Consider the following 20,639-nt stretch of genomic DNA (forward strand, 5'->3'; position numbering starts at 1 on the left):
TAGGAGACCTCCCAGAAGGCCCAAGTCACGTCCTTTCACACAGTGTCTCTTTTAAGGAAAGAGTAAGGCTCTTGGTGCATGTTACTAAGGATGCTGGAATCCAAAGCACAGGCCCTCCAGTTAACACTCTCCCGACTCCACAGGAAAAGGCCACTCCCCCCACCGCGGCGGTACCTACGAGCCAGCTAACCTGGTTCTGAATCGCTGCTGTCGGAGGAGCTCGAGTCACTGCTGCTGCTCCCGGACCCCGAGCTGCTGCTACTGCTACTGCTGCTGCCACTGCCGCTGCTGCTGCTGCTGCTGCTGCTGTCGCTCAGGCGGGACCCACTCGCCAGCTCCGGGGGCGGCGGCGGGGGCGGGGGCAGCTTCTCCACTGCAAAACAGGGAGCGTTAACAGCGGTCAGGGCTCACGGGTGGGCGCGGAGAAACCGCCACCTACCTTTTGCTGGACGTTTCGTTTGCCGTTTCCTACAATTCAGCTGATTGTTGACGTCCAGCAACCGCCTCTCCAGCTCCAGCTTTTTTTCAGAATGGAGCTCCTCTTTAGACCTGACAACCTTCTTCGCTGTGAGAGGAGGAGCAACCGTGAGTGCGGGGAGGGGCCTGGCGGTGGGGCGGGGCCTGAGGCGGGGCCTAGAGGCAAGGTGGGGCGGGACCTAGGGATGGGCGGGGCCTGGCCTACCGTGGGGCTTCAGCGACCTCTTCCTCAGACAGGCCAGGACGTACTTCTCCAGTTCTCTAAGTGTGGATGCCTTCAGAGTCTCAAAGTCGATCTCGATCTCATCTGGGTTGGAGTTCCTCAGGGAAGGCTCCCTTGACTGTATTATATGAACTATTCGACCAAGCTTGTCTCCAGGCAGTTTGTTTATGTCCAAGCTCAGCTGCCTTTTCTCATCGTAGTTCATAGGCTTCGCATTGTCTTCCTCTTCCAATTTCAAAAGTGGCTTCTTCTTCTTTGGTTGACTGTAACAAAATTAGATATTTGTTTCATGTTTTTAAACATATTTTTATTGATGTGGGAATTTCATACAATGCACCCACATCACACAGACATTCATTTCATCTTAATCAGTTACTTAATCTAGGCAGGAGGATAGAACCAGGACCTTGCAGAGGCTAAATGTGCGGTCCTTCACCGAGCTCGCCTCCCACGCATTCACTCACTGAGCATACTTACTTGCTCTTGGCCTTCTCCTTTTGCTTCATTTGCTTAGCCTTTTTCTTTGGGTTCTCGTCTCTGTTAACCTTTTTCCTTTTGGGTGCCCTTTTAGACTTCTCATTCTTTTTCTTCAGCTTACGTAATGGAACTTGGGACAGAACTTGTAGTTGCTGATGAACAGCATTAAGCTGGGAAAGGAAAAATAAACAAAAGCCTTTAAACTAGTATCTAAAGCACTAAAGATATTAGAAAAAATGTAATACTCCATAGACATGCCACCCTTTGTGAAACTCATTTTGTATTCTATTTCCTTCAGGATTTTGCTTTATTTTGGAAGTTCATTGTTTTGAAGGGCATACAAATAAATAATAAATAAATAAATAAATAATAAACAAACTGTATAGTATAATATAGTATAGTAATAAAATCAAAACAGCCCAAGAACAGGTAACATTTCTCAGTGTTAAAGTTTCTTTCAAAAGATATATATATTATATAAGATGCATTATATAGTATATATTATACATACTATATAAGCGTGTGTGTGTATATATGTGTGGTCACGTAGGTACAGGTGCCTGTGGAGCTGGAGTTACAGGTGTTGTGAGTAGCCTGACACACGTGCTGAACTCAGGACCTCTGGAAGAGCAGCCAGTGCTAACAGCTGCTGAACACCTCTCCAGCCCTATTCTTCAGACATGACCTCAGGAAAGTTAACTATTTTATCACAGAAAGTCGCAAGTTATCTCATTTTAAAAACATAAGACATTATAAGAACCAACTACTCAGACTAGGAATGCAAGGAGCAGAGTTGTAAATAATCCCCAGGCATCTTGGTGCACGCCAGCCATCCAGCGCTGGGAGGTAGAGGCAGAAGGAGCACAAGCTCATGACAAGCCAGGCACACGAGACAGTTCCAAGAGGAGGAGGAGGAGGAGGAGGAGGAGGAGGAGGAAGAAGAGGAGGAGGAAAAAGAAGAGGAGGAAGAGGAGGAGGAAGAGGAGGAGAAAAAAGAGGAAGAAGAAGAGGAGAAGGAAAAAGAAGAGGAGGAAGAGAATGGGAGAAGGAGGAAGAGAAGAGGAGGAAGAGGAAGAGGAAGAGGAGGAGGAAGAAGAAAAGGAGGAAGAGAATGGGAGAAGGAGGAGAAGAGGAGGAGGAGGAGGAAGAAGAAGAGGAGGAGGAAAAAGAAGAGGAGGAAGAGGAGGAGGAAGAGGAGGAGAAAAAAGAGGAAGAAGAAGAGGAGGAGGAAAAAGAAGAGGAGGAAGAGAATGGGAGGAGGAGGAGGAGAAGAGGAGGAAGAGGAGGAAGAGGAGGTGGCAGTGCCTCTAGACTTGCATAGCATACAGATATTTAAGTAGGAAATATTAAACATGGCAAATGTGCCAAAAAGTAACTACGGCTGTAGGCATCAGGTGCTGTGACTACGGCTGTAGGCATCAGGTGATCTAACTATAAAGCTGAATATCTGCGAGGACTTCGTCACAGACTAGCAGCTTGGGGACCATCAACACTTGCGTCCTATGCGGCCACCTGCTCCTGAAGCTTGGCAAGACGCTGTACTCGCTCGTCCTCAGAGTCTTCGGAAGAGCAGTCCCCCGAGGAGGCCTCGCTGCTGCTTTCTCTACTGAGGGCTTTTGCACTGTTTGTTGTAAGGTGACATGCACGCATACTCTCAACAGGTTCATCAGGAATCTTGGCAAAATGCATTTCAAAAACGTCCTATAATGGAAAATTAACCTGTTCACATTTTTTGGTTTATTTTGAGACAGAGTTTCACCATGTCCAGGCTGGCCTGGAGTGCACCATGTAGCCCAGGCTGCCCTGGAACTTGAAATCCTCCTGCCCACCTCCAGAGTGCTGGGACTGTAGGCATGCACCACCTGGTTTGATTTTCTCCATTTCTGACTTAATGTGGTGAAAAGAACACCTTTAAAAGTACACATGGGGGTTGGGGATTTAGCTCAGTGGTGAGCGCTTGCCTAGCAAGCGCAAGGCCCTGGGTTCGGTCCCCAGCTCCGAAAAAAAGAAAAAAAAAAGTACACATGGACATATCTGGGCAGACTTCTTTAAGACGCCCCAGAGGAAGTGCAACATGATGCTTCCTTCTGTCGGCACATACTCCGTGCCTCAGCACGCCTCCGCTATGTCTCTCAGCAGGATCGACCTTTGTTGGTAGTTAAGGTCCGTCATGTCATATACAGTTCTACCTTTCCATGACTCAAAACTGGGCCCTCTCCTGAAGCAGGACAGGGTTCAGTCAGTACCACCAGGGACCTGCCACCCTCTTCTCACTAACGATTCATTGATTGATTTCTTCTGCAAAGTAGGCAGCTTCCTCTAAACAACTGTGCCGCTAAAGCTTATAACCAAGAGGGGAAACCCCACCATGAAACGCGCAATTTACACATTATATAGCACGATTAGGGACAGAGGGTATCCTTTGTCTCTTGAGTTATGGTTCAGAAATATGTATATTGTGCTCAAAGGTAAGCGCTCAGAGAGTGGGTAAAACCTCACCTGAAGCATCCTGGCCATGGTCACAACTTCATGATCAGGAGGGTTGTACTTGTAGCAATTCATAAACATCAGCCTGACATCTGCAGCAAATTCACACGCATCCTTATACTCTTGCTTGTCCATTTTCCCCTGAGTTAAGGAAAAATTACAAAGGTTCACAAACAACTAAAGTCAATTCACATGAAACGAATGAGATGTACTGGGAAACGGAGAAAATAACACAGAGAAAATATTCCAATGTCTGGGTAAGACGATGGCCTAGACATTTGCCTCTATGCATGTTGGGAGAATAAAAAAAAAAAACTTTTAAAAAGCCTTCATCCCAGAGAAAAGGAAGAATTTTGAAAATTCGTAAATGGGCAGCTTAGAAATATGGAAAAACAGGTGGGCAACAAGATGGGGAACAGCAAAGAGAGCCCGAAGCCAGACGCAGGGCCAGCACTATGGCTTCCTACTTGAGGAAGAAGTCCACTACATCCAAAAGACAAGCCAGGCATCCCCAGTGAGAAAGACACTGGGTGGTTCTATCCACAGTTCTCACAGGCCTCAAATCCAGCTGTGGCCCTGGCTGAGACAGTGACCTTTTGAGCAGGAGGGATTGGCAGAGGGAGAAAGATCTCCTGGCTCAGAGGGCTGCAGCCTAGGTCCCATTTGAGCCTGAATTCAATCTGTCACAGACCCAATGTGAATGATAAGTCTAGGAGCAGATGGGCAAGAACTCGACAAACCAAAGGGACAAGAGACAGGAGTCTTGCCTGGGCCATGAGGGTAGAAGATACCTAGGGGCCTGGAGACAGCCTCACCAACCAACTGGCTAGAGCTGACACCCCAAGCCTGAGGTCAATGGGCAGAGCCACCCACCTGCCAGGAGGTTCATGCTTGTGGTCCAAGAACTCTGCAGTTGCAACAGACATGCCCATGCCTGTGGCCACACCCCCAGCAGGGACCAATGAATGTTGTGCATTTGAAACTGAAGGCAGGGCTGCGTCTGCAGATTTCAGCCCCTTGGTTGCTTTGCCTTCTCCCATTGTAAGAAACTGTTTGGCCAGAATATTAGCTGTACCAAGGGTTGAAACTAGGGATCTTCCAGAGGGCAGGAGAAGCTGCCCAGTCCATAGGCCACAGCTTAGCAGCACAGACCCGATATACAACTGCAGGCATAGCTAAAGTGGAGGCGTCAAGTCAGCTGACCTGTGCATGTCGCTGGCCATCTCCAAGTTGGAAGAGACAACGAAGAAGTCAAAACTTTGTCTTCTTGCTCTGCCCCTCCCCAAGCTGTGCCATGTGTATGTGTGCGCAACGACTCTCTTATGGAGGTCAGGACAGCCATAGAAGTGAGCTTTCTCCTTCTCCCATGTGGTCCCGGGGACCTAACTCAGGCTGTCAGGTCTGACTGCAAGTGGACCTGGGGAGCCACCTCTCCATGCCCATCATCTCTCCAATTTAGGAAGAGCTTTCATTTTAAAAATTTATTTTCATATAATCCATTTTTGTCTCCGTTCAGTCTCCCTTTTGATGTTTTCCTATTGTGCTTCCACTAGGGCTGATCTTACCTGATTTATGTATTAAAAACCAGCTCTCGTGTTCTCCTCTTCTCATCCCTCGCATTATAACTTTTTACATTGTCTCGTTATCGAGTAATTTTTTCCATGTTTACTTTCCCACTACTATGTATTTTCTCCTTCAGAAGATTCTTCTCCTTCCCTGTTTCTCTTTTTCTATCCTTGCTTCTATTTTCCCTCTTCCTCTCCTCCCTGCCATAGCTTTATTCTTTAGCTGGTTTTATATTTAATCATTGTTTTAAACTTTGGCCCTCTGCCATTTTCTGTTTCCCAACTATAAATGGTATATTAGTGATTGTTAATCAATTTTCACTGTACTTCTATATCTCATGTTTAAAAAGTTATTTTCTCTTGTTTTAATGGTGTTCATAGCTATTCCTTAAGAAAACAAAAAAAACAAATTAAACCAGGAGAGATAACAAACAAATGTACACAACACACAGAAACCCACACTCTCCCAAAACCACGAGAAAGCAAGGTGACTTCTCCAAAAAGAGCATACCTTTCCTTAGCTACTGAATTCAAAGACATGGGATGGAATAAAACATTGGATGAAGATTTAAACCGTAAACTAGTAAAAGTGATCAGTGACCTTACGGGAGATTTAAAACCAGGGGAACAAGGGAAGGAAGTGGACCACAGACCTGCAGAGGACAGCCAGTGACCCAGGGAAAGCACAGAGGAGGAGGAGGAGGAGTCTACACTATCATTTTGAGAATGGAGAATGGCCTTGGACAAAGGCCAACATTCTTTCATGGTAAAATCCCTGAACTAAGGATAAGGAGATGACAGCCCAACATTTAAGGTGCACAGACAACAAAGCCACGGCAGCTTTATGTGCATGGGGGACAAATGAACCTCCACTGAAGTCAGGACTAGGACAAGGGAGCGCACTCTTTGCTCCTACTCAATCCAGCTAGAGCAGTGAGAGCACAGAAAGAAAGAAAGATGGCACACGGAAGAGAGGGTCGGAGCTCCTGCATGTAGATAACGTGACGCTGTACTTAAAAGGTCCTAACGCCTCCATGGAAACCTCCGGGGATGACAAACACTGTGAGCAATGCAGCGGGGTTCAGAAACAACAACAAAACCAGTAGCTTTTTCCAGTATACCAATAATGAAAAGGAGATCCTGTGCGGGAGGGGAGGGAAAGTATTCCAACAGCTCAGTAAATAAAAAACAAGAATTGATAAGTTGTATTATTTGGTATTAAAAACTCCATGTAGCAGAAAGAAACCATCAGCAGAATCAAGAGACAGCCTATGGATGGATGGAAGTCTTGAATGACTATAAACTAGACCACAAGAGGATTAGTGCTAGAAACTATAGAGATTTGTCACGTACATATACACATGCAAACAAACCACATCATTTAAAATAAGGGAGACTAGTGAATGTAATAGGCAGTTCTTAAAGGAAGAAACGCAAATGGCCAATGGACAGTTAAAAGTGTTCAATATCCTTATCTATCTTAGGAGGCAAAAATAAAAAACTACGTGGATTTTCTATCTTACCACAGTCAGAATGGATAATATCAAGAGGGGGAAACCAGCATAAACTGGGGAAGATACAGGAAAATGGTACTCTATACACTGCTGGTGAGAATGGCAATCTATATTAGGTTCTCTGGAAATCAGTATGGGGTGTCCTTTAAAAATGCAAAAGAGAACTGCCCCACATGGTCCTGCATCTCATCTAAGTCCACAAAGGACTCTCAATCAGCGAATCATGATTGCTGCCATTTCTGTGCATGACAGACAAGATGTAAAGCCACCTGAGGTGCTCATCATCGGATGACTGATGAACATGTGGCACATGCATAATAGATTTTTACTCGGCTCTAAGAAAGAATGAAATCTAAGTTTTGTAGGAAAACAGAACTGAAATTATGTTAAGTGAAATAAGACAGACTTGGAAGACAAGTGCTTTCTCTTATGTGAGGGATCTAGATTTAAATTTTTGCACATTTGTGTGTATATATATGCAGCATGTACATATATGTAAAGCTGTATGTGCAGTATGAAAGTAGAAAGAGCAGTAAAGAGGTGGCAGAAAGGGACCGACAGAAGGTAATAGTGTATGTTTCAAAGGAAAGAGGGTCCTATCAATGGGAATAACGGGGATGAACACGGCAGAAGGAGCCATGGGGGTGGCAGACAAGAACGAAGTATAGTGATGTATATTACAGAAATGCCATGGCCAACACAGTGTGCATCTCTGTAACCCAGCTCTGGGAGGCCAGCCTGGGCTACATGAGAGCCTGTCTCAACAAGCAAACGAGCAAAGGGAAACAAAGGAAAGAGTCACAGGAACCCACCTCTTTGTGTGCTAACCAGAATGTAAGCAAATGGGAGGGAGGGAGGGAGAGAGGGAGGAGGGAGGGGGAGAGAGGAAAGAGGTGGGGCAGGGAAGAAGGGAGGGGGGGACACCATTATGTGCATTTTTTAAACAAATGTCAAACATTGTTCTATATTATCAAATTTTACATGTACAAAAGAAATCAATGAGCATTTACAAGTAAAGAGAATGAAAGGCGCATTGTGGGCAAAATCAACTGGAAAGCACTTCAGACTGTCTTGAAATGGAAAGTCTACAGTGAGACAGCGATGAAAAGACTTTAGAAGTGTAAGAGTAACAGGGATGTGAGTTACGACCCACAGACCAACAAACAGGCGAATTATGTGAGGCTCGTTTTAAATTAAAGAAATGCAAGGTCCGGTGTAATGGTGCATGGATCCCAGCATCCACCAGGCAAGTGTCATGAGCCAGGCTGGATGATACAGGATGTACCCACCATTTTGTTTTGTTCTTTTTTGAGACAGGATTTCTCTGGGATTTATTATGTAGAGCAGGACGGCCTTGAACTCAGAGATCTACCCTATGTTTGCCTCCTGATTCTTTTAAAAGTTTATATATCTTCTTTGCATGTATGTTGGTGTTCCGTGTGTATGCCAGGTATCCAAAAAGGCAGGCAAGGGATGGGTCTTTTCAAACTTTCCAGGAAAGACAGTTGTAAGCCACTGCGTGGACACTGGGAACTGAACCCAGGTCCCCTGCGAGAGCACACAGGGCTTTAAACACCGAGGCATCACTCTGTCTCCAGTGTACTCTCTACCAGGCACATTAGTGACAAATGAGAATGATTTCAGAGCTGAATTAAAGTCCACACCTTCCTGTTTCAGGAACCCTCTGACAGCTTAGCTGGTATGTACCCAGCTCCCAGAGAAAACACCACAAGTCCTGAGTCAGCCGAGACTCTCATGTTTAACAGGGATCTTGTTTCTCTGCAGCAGCTTTCTTAGGACCTGCCCTCCTTCCCACCGTGCCCTCCCCTGCGTCTCCCTCACATCCTGCCTATGCTTTAAGTACTAAGATAGTGCTCGGAACTGTTTTCTTTACCTCACGACTATTCTGCAAGTTACTTTCTCTCCTTGAGATACACTAAACACAGACTCTTACTTACATCCCAACGTATGGCTATTCAGACAACATTCTCTGTCTCTGTCTCTGTCTCTTTCTCCGTGTGTATGTGTGTGTGTGTGAGAGAGAGAGAGAGAGAGAGTGTGTGTGTGTGTGTGTGTGTGTGTGTGTGTGTGTGTGTCTGTCTGTCTGTCTGTCTGGGGCTTTGAGACAGGGGTTGTCTGGGTAGTCCTGGCTATCCTGGAAATTGCTCTGTAGACCAGACTGGCTGAAAAACTCAGAGATCTGCCTGCCTCTGCCTTCCATGTGTTGAGAGATTAAAGGTGGGAGCCACCACTGCCTGGCCAGATAGTACTCTTTAACCTGTGGGTCTGAGTTTATGTGTGTTGAAAAATAAAACAGTACTCTTTTAAGATGTCACAGTTAAAAACTGATGACGTGGATCCTCACACTGAAAAGGTTAACTCCCAGTACAGGGTGCATATAAACAAGTGCCGGCTGGAGAGAGGAGGACACACCATGTGGGAGCAATGACAGCAAACGGATGCTGGAACGTCATCCAAGTGTTGAGAGAAAATGACCGTCTATGTAAAAACTGAGTTTATGGTCTATAAATCAACAAAAATGACCACTGATTTTGAATTTTAACTAACAGTACAAACCTGGAGGGAGACAGCAGAATACAAGAAACGAGGGCAAACACAAAGTTTAGTAGCAAGTTAACAAACTTTACTATATTAATAAAAATAATGAAACAAAGCCATGCTTTAAAGAGAGCCAGGGCCAGGAGATGCTGTGTAAGATTACTGAGGGCCCTAGTTCAATCTCCACTAGCTCGTGAGATGGCTGTGTTTACAGGAAAGCAAGATGTATTTAAAGCGTCCCAATGTCCTCTTCAGTGTTAGTACTCTGATGTAATTGTCTTCAGTTTCCTGGACATTGGACCGATTTCTTTGCAATGATGGGACACTTTTACAATCAAGACAAGGAAAGCAAGCTCTTCCCACTCAGGCAGTATTTACCTTGATCGTTCCAAGATCCATGGGGTTTTTGACAATGTCATAGTAGTTGTGGAGTCCCAAAGCATCCACGTCCACAGGGTTGTAGAAGGGCCATGCGTACGGCAGATGCTTCTTGGCAAGCATTTCTTTAAGAATCTCGCTGCAGTGCTTCAACTGCTCCGTTACTTTGACCGTTTTTAAAACCCTGTGTTGCTGCTGAGAGTCTGGCAGGACGCTCTTCACTGTGTTTTCCTTCACTGGCGCATTCGCCGGCTTCGCTTCTCTCAGTGGCGGAGGGGATTCACTACTTGCTTTAGCTGAGGAAGTGGTAGGAGTTGTTGTGTCCGCCCTCCTCTTCACACCCTTTGTAATCTAAAGAACAGTTCAACAAGAAGCACTTAAGGAGGCACCATGCACTAACAAACAGTAGAAACAATTGCCAACACCAAGTTTTATGAGAGGATTTTCACACACATGTATTAAATATTAGTTAGAGTTAATTCTGATTTTACAGACAGAACAAATAGTTTTGATGGTTCTTCCCACAGCCCAAAAAAATCTTATATAACTCTTAAAAGACAAATGAAAGACGGAAAATCAAAGTCATGTTTATACCAAGTATGTTTCTGAGAACAGGGAATTAGCTGAGATAGACACACACTCTTAAGGTGTAAACTATAGAGGCCAGGTGTGCGGCACGGACCACAATGTTACAAAACTAAGAAACATTTTAATTGCTACATTAATAGAAAAAACCCGCCCATGTAACTATGGACAACTGGTTTTGCTATGTTTTACTCTGTGGCCCAGGCTGCTCTCAAATGTATTCCAGACTCTTCTCCAAGCAGTGACCTCTGCTACAGCCTTTTGAGTGAGTGCTAGCACTCCAGGACTGCACCTCCAAATTGGATCAAGGTGGGCAGCTTTTGATAGCAATACCATCAAGATAGTAAAATGGTCCAAATTCTACTTAAGAAATCGCTAACATTCGGTTACTACCCTAGGTCACTATCCATGACAGGGAAATAAATGGGCAGACATGGTGTCTAGTGCCTGCAACAGGCTCACAGTCCTGTGTAACTCCCACTTCAGGGGATTTTGTGCCCTCTTCTGTCCTCCAAGTGACCCATACACATGTGACCTACATACAAACATACATTCACAAACACACATATGCACAAAAAATAAAAATACAAAATATTTTTTAAAACGACTCCATGCTAACAAACAATTTTCATGTCAACTTTTTAAAAGTATAAACATTTTAGATTTTAGAAATAAAACAAGTTTAAGCCATAGAGAAGCTAAGAGCTCACAACAGTTGCTCTGCGTACAGAAAGATCCGACTTTATGCTCAACACTCAGGTCAACGCCAAGCATGGCCACACCTGTAGTTCCAGCCCTGTGAGGGAGGGAGCTGGAGGATTGCTCCGACTGACTGGCTGCCAGCCGAGCTCCAATTCAGTGGAGGACTCTGTCTCTAGGAAAAAGGGCAGAAGCTCCGCATAGGCGTGACTAGGCTCACACACCTACACACACACACACACACACACACACACACACACACACACACACACACACACACACACACACACACACAACTTACTTGGACCACAGTCTGTGAGTCGCAGGTCGGGGGAGCCTCTTGTGCCATGTTTAAGGGAGAGAGACAGACATCAGGAAACCCAGCAGGAATTTCTTGTCGCTTAAACACATTTTCTGCCGATTTGGAGGGAGTTTGTTCCTTAGCAGAGGAAACGGCTGTCTTTTGTTGGATATCTAGTGAAATGTGAACCAGAGTCAAATACCTGATAAGTATAAAACACCACTTTTTCATTTCCTATTCTAATCGAATTCAGTTGGCAAAAGTAAGTCCCATACACTGCTGCTGACAACTTGGTCATAATTCCCCAAAGAATTGGTCCAAGATGCTGAATCCCTGAGAGATAAAAAATGCTTGAAGTTGAAAAACCCCAATATCAAAATCTCTAAAGTATAATTTTGGGAAAAAAAATTTAAGCCAGGTGTGTTGAAGGCCAAAGAAAGCAAGTAACAATAAAACCTGAAGATCAACAACAAGAAGTAGGCTCCGACTCAGAAATAAACCTACATTGTTACGGTCATCTGAGTCTACAGTCAGAGATACAAAACACACGGGACACAGAAACACAGACACAGAGGCACACTCAGAATCTTCAGTTTTAAAATCTTTTTTAAAAACTTGGAAGAACTAACATGAATAATTCAGCTATCAGTGGAGAGACGACTGAAAAGCCAGTGTCAAGAACGAAGTACGAGGTGAGCAAATAAATGCTCCTGTTCAACATCTAGCCACCAAGAAAATGCAGATCGGGGCTGCAGGGGCCTTGGGGTTAAGAACACGAGCTGCTCTTGCAGAGCTCGGGCTGGAGGCTGATTTCCAGCACCCTCAATGGACAGTCCCATGTGTCTGCAACTCTAGCTCCAGGAGGTCCACTGCCTGCTTCTGGCCTCCACAGGCACTGACTGCATGTGTGCACACTGAAATGCGGACCTAGACACATACACCTAAGTAAAGTTAGAAAAATGAAAATCGCAATTACATTTTTAAAAGAAAAGGCTGGGCAAGGCTGAGGCAGGAGCATCAGGAGCTCAAGGGCAGCCATAGCTTACACAAGGGATGGGGCCAGCCTGCCATCTATAAGATCTTATCCGAAAAGGAAAAAATAGAAAAGGAAAATTTCTTTGCCGTTCTCCCTTAACCCAGTCAGAATGGCTATCACCAAGAACATGGACAGAAACGAGCGTGAAGGAGAGAGGAGCCCCATGCCTGCTACTGGAATATTAATTAGCATGTCTACCCTCAAAAGCCATTCATAGCTTCCTCAGAAAGGCCATCATTAGGGGTTGGGGAGGGGATAAAGTAACGAGGAAGGGGACTGTAAGCACAGACAGTGTTTGCACAATTAACATGCTGTGATCAGGAAAAGAACGAAGTCTCACTGAGTGTAGTTGTCATATGCCTGTATGTCATATACCTAAGAAGGAGGCTGACACAGAAGGAGCGTGAATTTGAGGCCAGCCTGGGTAACTTAATAAGATGCGGCCTCGATATGAAAAACCAAAAGGATTTGGGATCTAGTTTGGTGATACACACAGACTTAGCATACACAACCTTGGCTTCACTCCTGACTCCTGGAAAAAGAAAAATATATATTAAATGCTTCTTTAAGAAACAAATTCAAGGGACTGGGAAAGGACTATTAGTGGTTGGGACTATTTCCTGCTCTTCTAGAGGACTGAAGTTTGGGTTCCCAGCACCTACAACCTGGCAGCTTACAACTGCTTTTACCTTCAGCTCTTCTGGCCCCTGCAGACACCACCACATAAATCTTTAGAAAACGAAGAAGAAGGGAAAAGATGGCGACATGTCAGAGCTGGCACAATGTTTCTGCTCACAGGTTCAGCACATGGGAAGGGAGGGGAGGGGAGGGGAGGGGAGGGGAGAGACCTGGACCCTCATGGCCATTCTCCCCGACAGGGAGTGTGAGCTTGAAGCTACTCTGCGCTATGTGACATCCTGCCTCAAAAATAGGAAGGGGAAGGAAGGAGGGATGAATGGAGGGCAGAAAAGAAAAATTTAAAAATATGTAGGAGTTGGAGCCGTGGTTGGTGATTAAAACCACTCACCATGTGACCCCCAAGCGCTCAGGTTTGATTTCCACCACACGCTGGCTCACAACCATCTGGATTCCCAATGGATTTGACAACTCCTTCTGGTCTCCATGGGAATACACATATATCGTGCCTCATATTTCCTTTCTTAAAAAGCATCTTTTCAGTTCAAATATTATATAATTTATAATTAAATGGCTGGAATACAGATTATGGTGAGTATCATTCATGCACGACTGATTGAGAAAACCCTCACAAGTAGACATAACCCATCTTAAAATGTGTCAACAATAAAGAAAAGGTACACACAGTACATTAATGAAAATGATGTCTAGCAAGACCTGCTATAATCTTCTGTGTTTCAGCCTTTTAACTATAAATTGTTTAACATTTGCGAACACAAAAGATAAATATTTTTACTGATACAAAATCAATTAACACTTGATGATGCTCTATAGTAACCTATTTGAATATTAGGATTAGTTTTATATGTCTTCGTGTAAATACCATGATCAGCTCTGGTGGTACAGGCTGGTGATCCTGGCCACTCAAGGCAACTCAGAGAAACCCTATCTCAAAATATAAATCAAGAAAGGGGGTACAAGCTCAGTCAGGTAAATACTTTCAACTAGAGGAGAAAGAACTCTGAGACCCAACAACATTTCAATCTGAGCTACAGTCCATTTGGGCCCTCTTATCAACACAGCACGGTACAGACACAAGAGCCACCAAGAACAGCAACAGCCACTATAGTCAACCAGGTGACAATGTGCTAAATATCATCATGTGACCTAAACATGGCTGCACTCTTACATGACAGCCTACCCATGCCATTTAGGAGACTGTTTAAGTGGGCATATTGTTTCAAAGGAATTGGATATAGAAGAACTTCCACAAGTCTATGTCTTTTGAAGGATTCTGTTTTTTATTTATGTTTTGCTCTAACACACGGGTGCACACACGTGCACACACGGGCGAGTGCACATGCACACACATGCACACACGTGCTCCACAGAGCGTCACTGTTGACAGTGTGCTCTGTCTTACCTTTCTTCATTCTCTCCTTGCCACCCACAATCTGCTCTTCCTGTGGCATCTGAGACAGCTTCTGCATAAATAACTTCTCCAGAGCTTGGGCCATAACCACAATGTCATCTCCAGGCTAGAAAACATGTTGGAAACACGCTAAGCATGCGCGGGGTGGCTGCGGTGTCCCACTTCTCTGTGAGCATAGCTCAGCACTCTTCGGCAGGCCTTACCTCTTCCTTCTCTTCAGATCGTGTGGCAGGAAAGAACTTAGTTCTAACGCCAACCCCTCACCTTTACGAAAGGGTCGGAGTGACTTTGCTGACCAGCACAGCCATACACAAAGGGGCCTGCAGTTGGAATCTCCACTGCTGACTAGGCTGGCACTGCTGAGCAAAGCTCTTCTGAGGAAGTCAATGACCCTACACAGTCTGCACTCCTGTAGTGTTCCCCTGGGATTCCTGTGCTGCTGAGGAAAACAAAGCTAAGTGAACGTGAGAGCTGCCGTCTGACTGACACCCTGATAAAACAAAACCTCCTTGGGTTCTGTCCTCAGAGCTGCAAAGGGTGTCATTAAGTTTCCACCTTAGGGAATAGCTAGAAAATGTAACCAAGTGAGCGTGTCATCAGGTGCTCAGCCATGACTAAGACATCAAGAGGACAGAGGAAACCCTGCACGATGGCCACAGAGAGCCAGCCCACCAGTGCGGCTTCCTTTTCTTCTTGAGACAGCGTCTCACACTGTACTCAAGCTGTCCTTAAACTCACAGAATCCCCCTGCCTCAGTCTCTCAGGTTACAGTCTGGCTTTGGTCTTTTACTTTTTCTTGGCTCTTTAGCTTTAGGTAGAAATACAGCCAGTGGCTGAAAACAAGTTGAGCAAACAGATTAATTATGAAAATGATGAAATCCAATGAGAACATTTTTCTTAAAATATGCAAATTAGGGCCAGTGAGATGGCTCAGAATTCGTAAAACCACTTTCCATATGAGCCTACGGGCCTCAGTCCACTGTAGCAGAAGATGAAGCCTTGACCGTTACACATGTTCACACACCAAGAGAAAGATAACCAAATATTACAAAACCAGCATATGTAATAAAAACGTGTAAGCTGAACAAGATGGCCATGCCTCTAACTCCAGCATCCAGAGGCTTGGGCAGGAGGATCTCGACTTTGAGGTCGGCCTACGGAAACTGAGTTTCAGACTGTCCCTCCCCAGGCCCCTCAACAGCAGCACAGAGCGTTTCTAACCGGGACCCTTGTTAGTGTAAGCAGCAGACCCGCACCTTGTTGTATAAGTAGCAGTTTGAGAACATCGTGTTGAAGTCTCCCACGCATTCGGAAGCCTTCTCGTAGTACCTGTTTTCCAGCCGCTTCTTAATTGTACTTAAATCCATTGGCGTCTCTATGATGGTGTAATAGTCCTGTAGGTTTGAACAAGGTCTATTAGAATGAGGCGGGGGGTGTAGTTCAGAGGTAGAGAGCTCACATAACAAGAACAAGACCGTGGGCTCCATCCTCAGCACCACAATAAATATACCAATAAATATAGCTCAGTGGTATGCATCCTTGTTCAGTATGCTTTAAGGCCTTGGGCTCAGTACAGTGCCATTACATACAATAGCATTACAACTATTGACTTAAACCATTTACACACTGTCCACCTCTAACTAAGGAGTTCAGACTGTCACCTTTGTTAACGGCCTGGAAGCCAGAGCCGTTAGGAACAAAAACCAAGGCTAGTGGTCACAGCATGACGTTTCAGAGGGAAGGAAAAGCTTCTAAAGATGACGAGGCGGGCAGCGCTGACAGGTTGCTCAGACCATAAAGATGCCCACCACTAACCTAACCACCTGACTTGGCACTGCAGGACCCACGTGGTGGGAGGCAAGGACAGACAGACTCCCAAAATACATCCTCCAACTCCCATGCTCCTGCCTTGGTATATCTGCATGCACATATGCAAATAAATGATGAAAACAACTTAGAGGATTTGGTGAAAACAAGATTTTAAATTATTTATTTTTGAAAAAATACAAAAGGAAGGGGCTGGGAGCAGGCAGTATTTATGGAACCTGACAGACTCGGGAAAATCCCAGTTCCCCGACTCACTGTGTCATAAATCATTCTGTTACTACATGACTAAACACTTCAAGTGAGACTTAAAGTTGAATGTGATGTGTGACACAAAAAGCCTTCACAGAGGAGGTCAACTGGACCACCATTCTTCATTAGAAGGATGCCATGGCATGTTATAACAAGAAAACTTACACAATTCATCTTGAACTGTTAACATGAGAATATCGACATTCAGAACATTAATTTCATTTTGGGAGTGAAGGAGAGATCATTTAGGGCAATCTTCAGGAGTCCTGAATAATCAAGTGTGTGATTATGTATATTTTACAATATTAATAAGTTAAACATTTTTATATGTATGAATACTTTGCCTGCATGTAAATCTGTGGAGTGTATGTGTGCCTGGTGCCTGCAGAGGCCTGAGAAGGTACTGGATCCCTAACATTCCCAGTGGATCTCCACCAGGTCACATTGGATCTCTGGAACCGAGTTACAGTGTCTGCCGCCATATGGGTGATGGGAATCCAATCCAGGTCCTCTGGGGGAGCACTGTTGCTCTTAGCACTGAGTCGCTCCAGCTCCAACTAATTTTTTCTTATAGATAGTTGTAGGCTTTTCTCTTTAAAATTGACATGTAAAATACCCAAGCAGATGAACAATGAAGTCAACAGGCTGTGGACAGGGAGACAACTCAGTGGTAGGAGTATGAGCTGTACACGCCTGATGGCCTGAGCTGTAGCTCCTGGAGCCACACACCTGCGATCTCAGGTGGGGCGGTACACATTTACTATATCATGTGGTGAATGCCTATGCTTTTCAATATGGCTTTTAGAATTTAAACTTGCTTCCTCTGAAGCTTATCTCTGAAGGGAATTTATGGGCCTGCACTTCCCAGTGTTATCTGAGAAAGGCTTGAATGTAGCATCTTCCATGACCCCCATCTCCCACCTTCCACACAAGACTGTGCAGGCTGGGGGCTCTGACACCTGCAGGGGCTGCAGCTGAATTTGGCTCCTGCGTCTTGGTGACAGTTCTCTCCCACATTTCATCTTGGTGACAGTTCTCACCTCTCCCACATTTCATCACCAAATGCCATTCCTAATTGAGGTGCTTTATGCAAACACAGACTAAGTCTCCATAGGTTGTACCTTGATACTGAATTTGTCCTTTTGGTCCACTACCATGTGACTTCAGGGCTTCTTAGAAGGCTCCCCTTCTGCTAGATGCAAGCACCTGAGAGCTGAGCCAGTGATGGCTTAGTAGGGAAAATACTAACCCCATGGGTCTGACAACCTGAACTCAGTCCCTGGAACCTAGGGTGGAGGAAGAGAATTGACCCCACCCCAAGCTGTCCTCTGACCTACACGGGTATCTTGAAATGTGCATACACACGCACGCACACGTACGTACGTGCACGTACGCGCGCACACGCGCACACACACACACATGAATTAAAGAATAAAAGCAGAAGTTAACACGTCATAAGGTGCTCACAGGCAGCTTGAGCTTCGCGGCATCCACAGGCTGTTGAAACGGCCAGGAGAAACTGTGTTTCCACAGCGCCTTCAGGACGACTCTCTGCAGGAACTGCAGCTGGTTGGTCAACCGCCCAGTTTTCTTAGCATTTATGTACTCTGGTGGAGGGGGGTTAACAATAGCCATTTGTCGACTTGGCAGAGACATTCTCAACTACTTCAGATCCTGGTATCTTCAAGGTGTCTACGAGAATATGTCCTGAAAAAAAAAAAAAAAAAAAAAACAAAACCTGAGTACTTTAAAATGGCTGTTTATAAGAGCCCAGAGGGTTTACCAAGAGACAAAGTAGCTTTGTTTTGCTGTTTTCTCGACAGGGTCTCACTGTGTTGGCCACTTCTTGGCTGGCCTGGAGCTCACAAAGGTAGCACACCACCAAGCCTGGCTTTGTGTTGCTGCTGTCTTGGGGATAATGTCTCAGATCTTACTATGTATGTAGTGCAGACCAGTCTCAGATAAGACTTTCCTGTTTCAGTATTGTTAGGATGAAAGGCACAAACAGGTCACACAGCTGAGATACTGCACATTGTTTAAATGATGCTTTACAAATGTCCAGGCATGGTGCTGCACACTTTTAGTCCTAGTACTCTGGAGGCAGAAACAAGCAGAGCTCCTAAGTTCAAGGCCAGCCTGACTATATATATATATATATCGAGTTCCAGGTCAACCAAGGCTACACAGTAAAAGCCTGTGTCAAGGACATGCCCTTCCCTAAAAACCCTCACATCTTAGGCTAGCAATGAAAAGGACAAGTGACAAATTTTTAAACAAACACTAACCTTTTTTACACAAATACTGTGCATTGTTTCAGTAGGTATGTCTTGGTCTTAGATGGTTTAAATGGTTTCAACACTTCACAGAATTTCTTTCTGTTCTTCAAAAATACAAATTGAGGCCTTAGCAGGAAGTCTACAAATTCCTAAGGAGAAAAGGACCAGGAATGTTAAAGGTTAGGTGTCCTACAGTTATTCCCTCAACATAGGGCAAAGATTGAAGGAGTTTTTGGCTAATTCCCCCAACCCCTGAAAATATTCTTGTGATTTAAATAATTTAAAATTCCAATTCATCAACACCCACAAGTTGTCCTCTAGCCTTCACTTTTGTGTGTGTGTGTGTGTGTGTGTGTGTGTGTGTGTGTCTGTGCGTGCGTGTGCGTCCATGCAATTCAAGGGGCCTAGCAGCATACCTCAGTGGCAGAAAGGTGGGCTGAGGCAGGCCTCGGCCCTAGTCCAAGCCTCAACACTAACAACAAAAGGAGAACCCAGTGTTCAGATCTGGCTCTTTGGCGCACATTGCTCTATCTGAGATGCCTGGACGGTGGTATTGTGCAGAGACAAGAGCTCATACTCTTGTCAGCTCAGTTCCTCCAGTCAGTCTACATTTGACTTGTGTAAAGTCCATTCAGAAACAATCCTAACTGTTTAAGTCCTTGGTCTACTATGACTGCACATATTCATATCTCCATCTCCTTATCTCACAGAGCTCAAATCCTACATCACTGAACAATCCCTATCCCACCGAGTCTCGTCTCCCCACCCTTGGTACCCACAACTTGTATTTTTTTTAAACATTTATTTATTATATATAAGTAGCTGTCCTTAGACACACATCAGAAGAGGGCATCAGATTCCATTACAGATGGTTGTGAGCCACCATGTGATTGGTGGGAATTGAACCCAGAACCTCTGGAAGAGCGGTCAGTGCTCTTAACCTCTGAGCCATCCCTCCAGCCCCCACAGCCTGTATTTCTGCTGTTGTTATTACCCCAGGACCAAGGTCTCTCTCATTGCTCAGAAGAGCCTTGAACTTCTTGAGAGCTGGGGTCCAGGCCTGCAGCACAAGACCCCAAGCTGACTCTTCTGTTTCTATGAAGTGCACCACTCCAGATGTTACATGTGGGATCACACAGCAGTCACCTTATTTTTCATTACATTTGTGTGTGCATGTGTGCATGTGTGTGTGAAGGTCAGAGGATAACTTGTAGGAATCATTTCTCTTCACCATGTGGGTCCCAGGGATTGAACTCAGGCTGTCAGGCTTAGCAGCCAGCACATTTACCTGCTCTGCCATTTTGTGAGCACTTTATATTATTTTAATTAGTTCAAAATCCTCAGTCCTTAATCCGTGTTTACAGAATACATCAGATTTTCTTTCATCCTCTTTCCTTTGCCATGTAGTCAGGGTTAGCCTGGAATTTGCAAACTTCCTGTTTCAGATTCTCCAGGGCTGGGATCGCAGGTGGGTTTCAGCCACCACCCCACCCCACCCCACCCCCACCCTTTTGTGGTGCTGTAGATTGAACTCAGGACAATGTTCATGCTAGGTAAGAAACCTACCCTGATCTATATGTGACCTCAGCTTCCATTTCCTTCAAAAGTTGGTATTTTTAAATAATTTCTTATGTATGTGTATGTGTGAGTGTATAGCTATTGTACAGTTAACACTTCTTATGTGCGTGTGTGAGTGAGCGTATAGCTATTGTACAGCTAACACTTCTTATGTGTGTGTGTGAGTGAGCGTATAGCTATTGTACAGCTAACACTTCTTATGTGTGTGTGTGAGTGAGCGTATAGCTATTGTACAGCTAACACTTCTTGTGTGTGTGTGTGTGTGAGTGTACAGCTATTGTACAGTTAACACTTCTTATGTGTGTGTGTGAGTGAGCGTATAGCTATTGTACAGCTAACA

At 44.9% G+C, this 20,639-nt stretch overlaps 1 protein-coding gene across 21 annotated transcripts in view; it reads right to left on the reverse strand.

The window, feature by feature from the left end:
* Positions 1 to 20,639, reverse strand: part of Brdt (bromodomain testis associated) — a 58,506-nt gene that overhangs the window by 24,359 nt on the left and 13,508 nt on the right. For 19 of the 21 annotated variants that reach the window (NM_001402393.1, XM_063273033.1, XM_063273029.1 and 16 more), the window contains exons 2-13: positions 18,731 to 18,870; positions 17,913 to 18,152; positions 15,626 to 15,763; positions 14,361 to 14,475; positions 11,266 to 11,438; positions 9,681 to 10,031; positions 3,677 to 3,805; positions 2,690 to 2,878; positions 1,178 to 1,347; positions 683 to 963; positions 440 to 565; positions 191 to 373 (exon numbers count right to left, since the gene is read on the reverse strand). In NM_001402393.1, the coding sequence (NP_001389322.1) occupies positions 191 to 373; positions 440 to 565; positions 683 to 963; positions 1,178 to 1,347; positions 2,690 to 2,878; positions 3,677 to 3,805; positions 9,681 to 10,031; positions 11,266 to 11,438; positions 14,361 to 14,475; positions 15,626 to 15,763; positions 17,913 to 18,101 (2,044 nt within the window). In that variant the 5' untranslated portion in view covers positions 18,102 to 18,152; positions 18,731 to 18,870. Of the gene's footprint in view, positions 1 to 190; positions 374 to 439; positions 566 to 682; positions 964 to 1,177; positions 1,348 to 2,689; positions 2,879 to 3,676; positions 3,806 to 9,365; positions 10,032 to 11,265; positions 11,439 to 14,360; positions 14,476 to 15,625; positions 15,764 to 17,912; positions 18,153 to 18,730; positions 18,871 to 20,639 lie in introns of those variants that run through there. The other 2 variants (XM_063273035.1, NM_001012031.3) reach the window with 2 other exon arrangements.

Source organism: Rattus norvegicus, chromosome 14, assembly GCF_036323735.1.
Source record: "Rattus norvegicus strain BN/NHsdMcwi chromosome 14, GRCr8, whole genome shotgun sequence".
NCBI classification, from domain to species: Eukaryota; Metazoa; Chordata; class Mammalia; order Rodentia; family Muridae; genus Rattus; species Rattus norvegicus.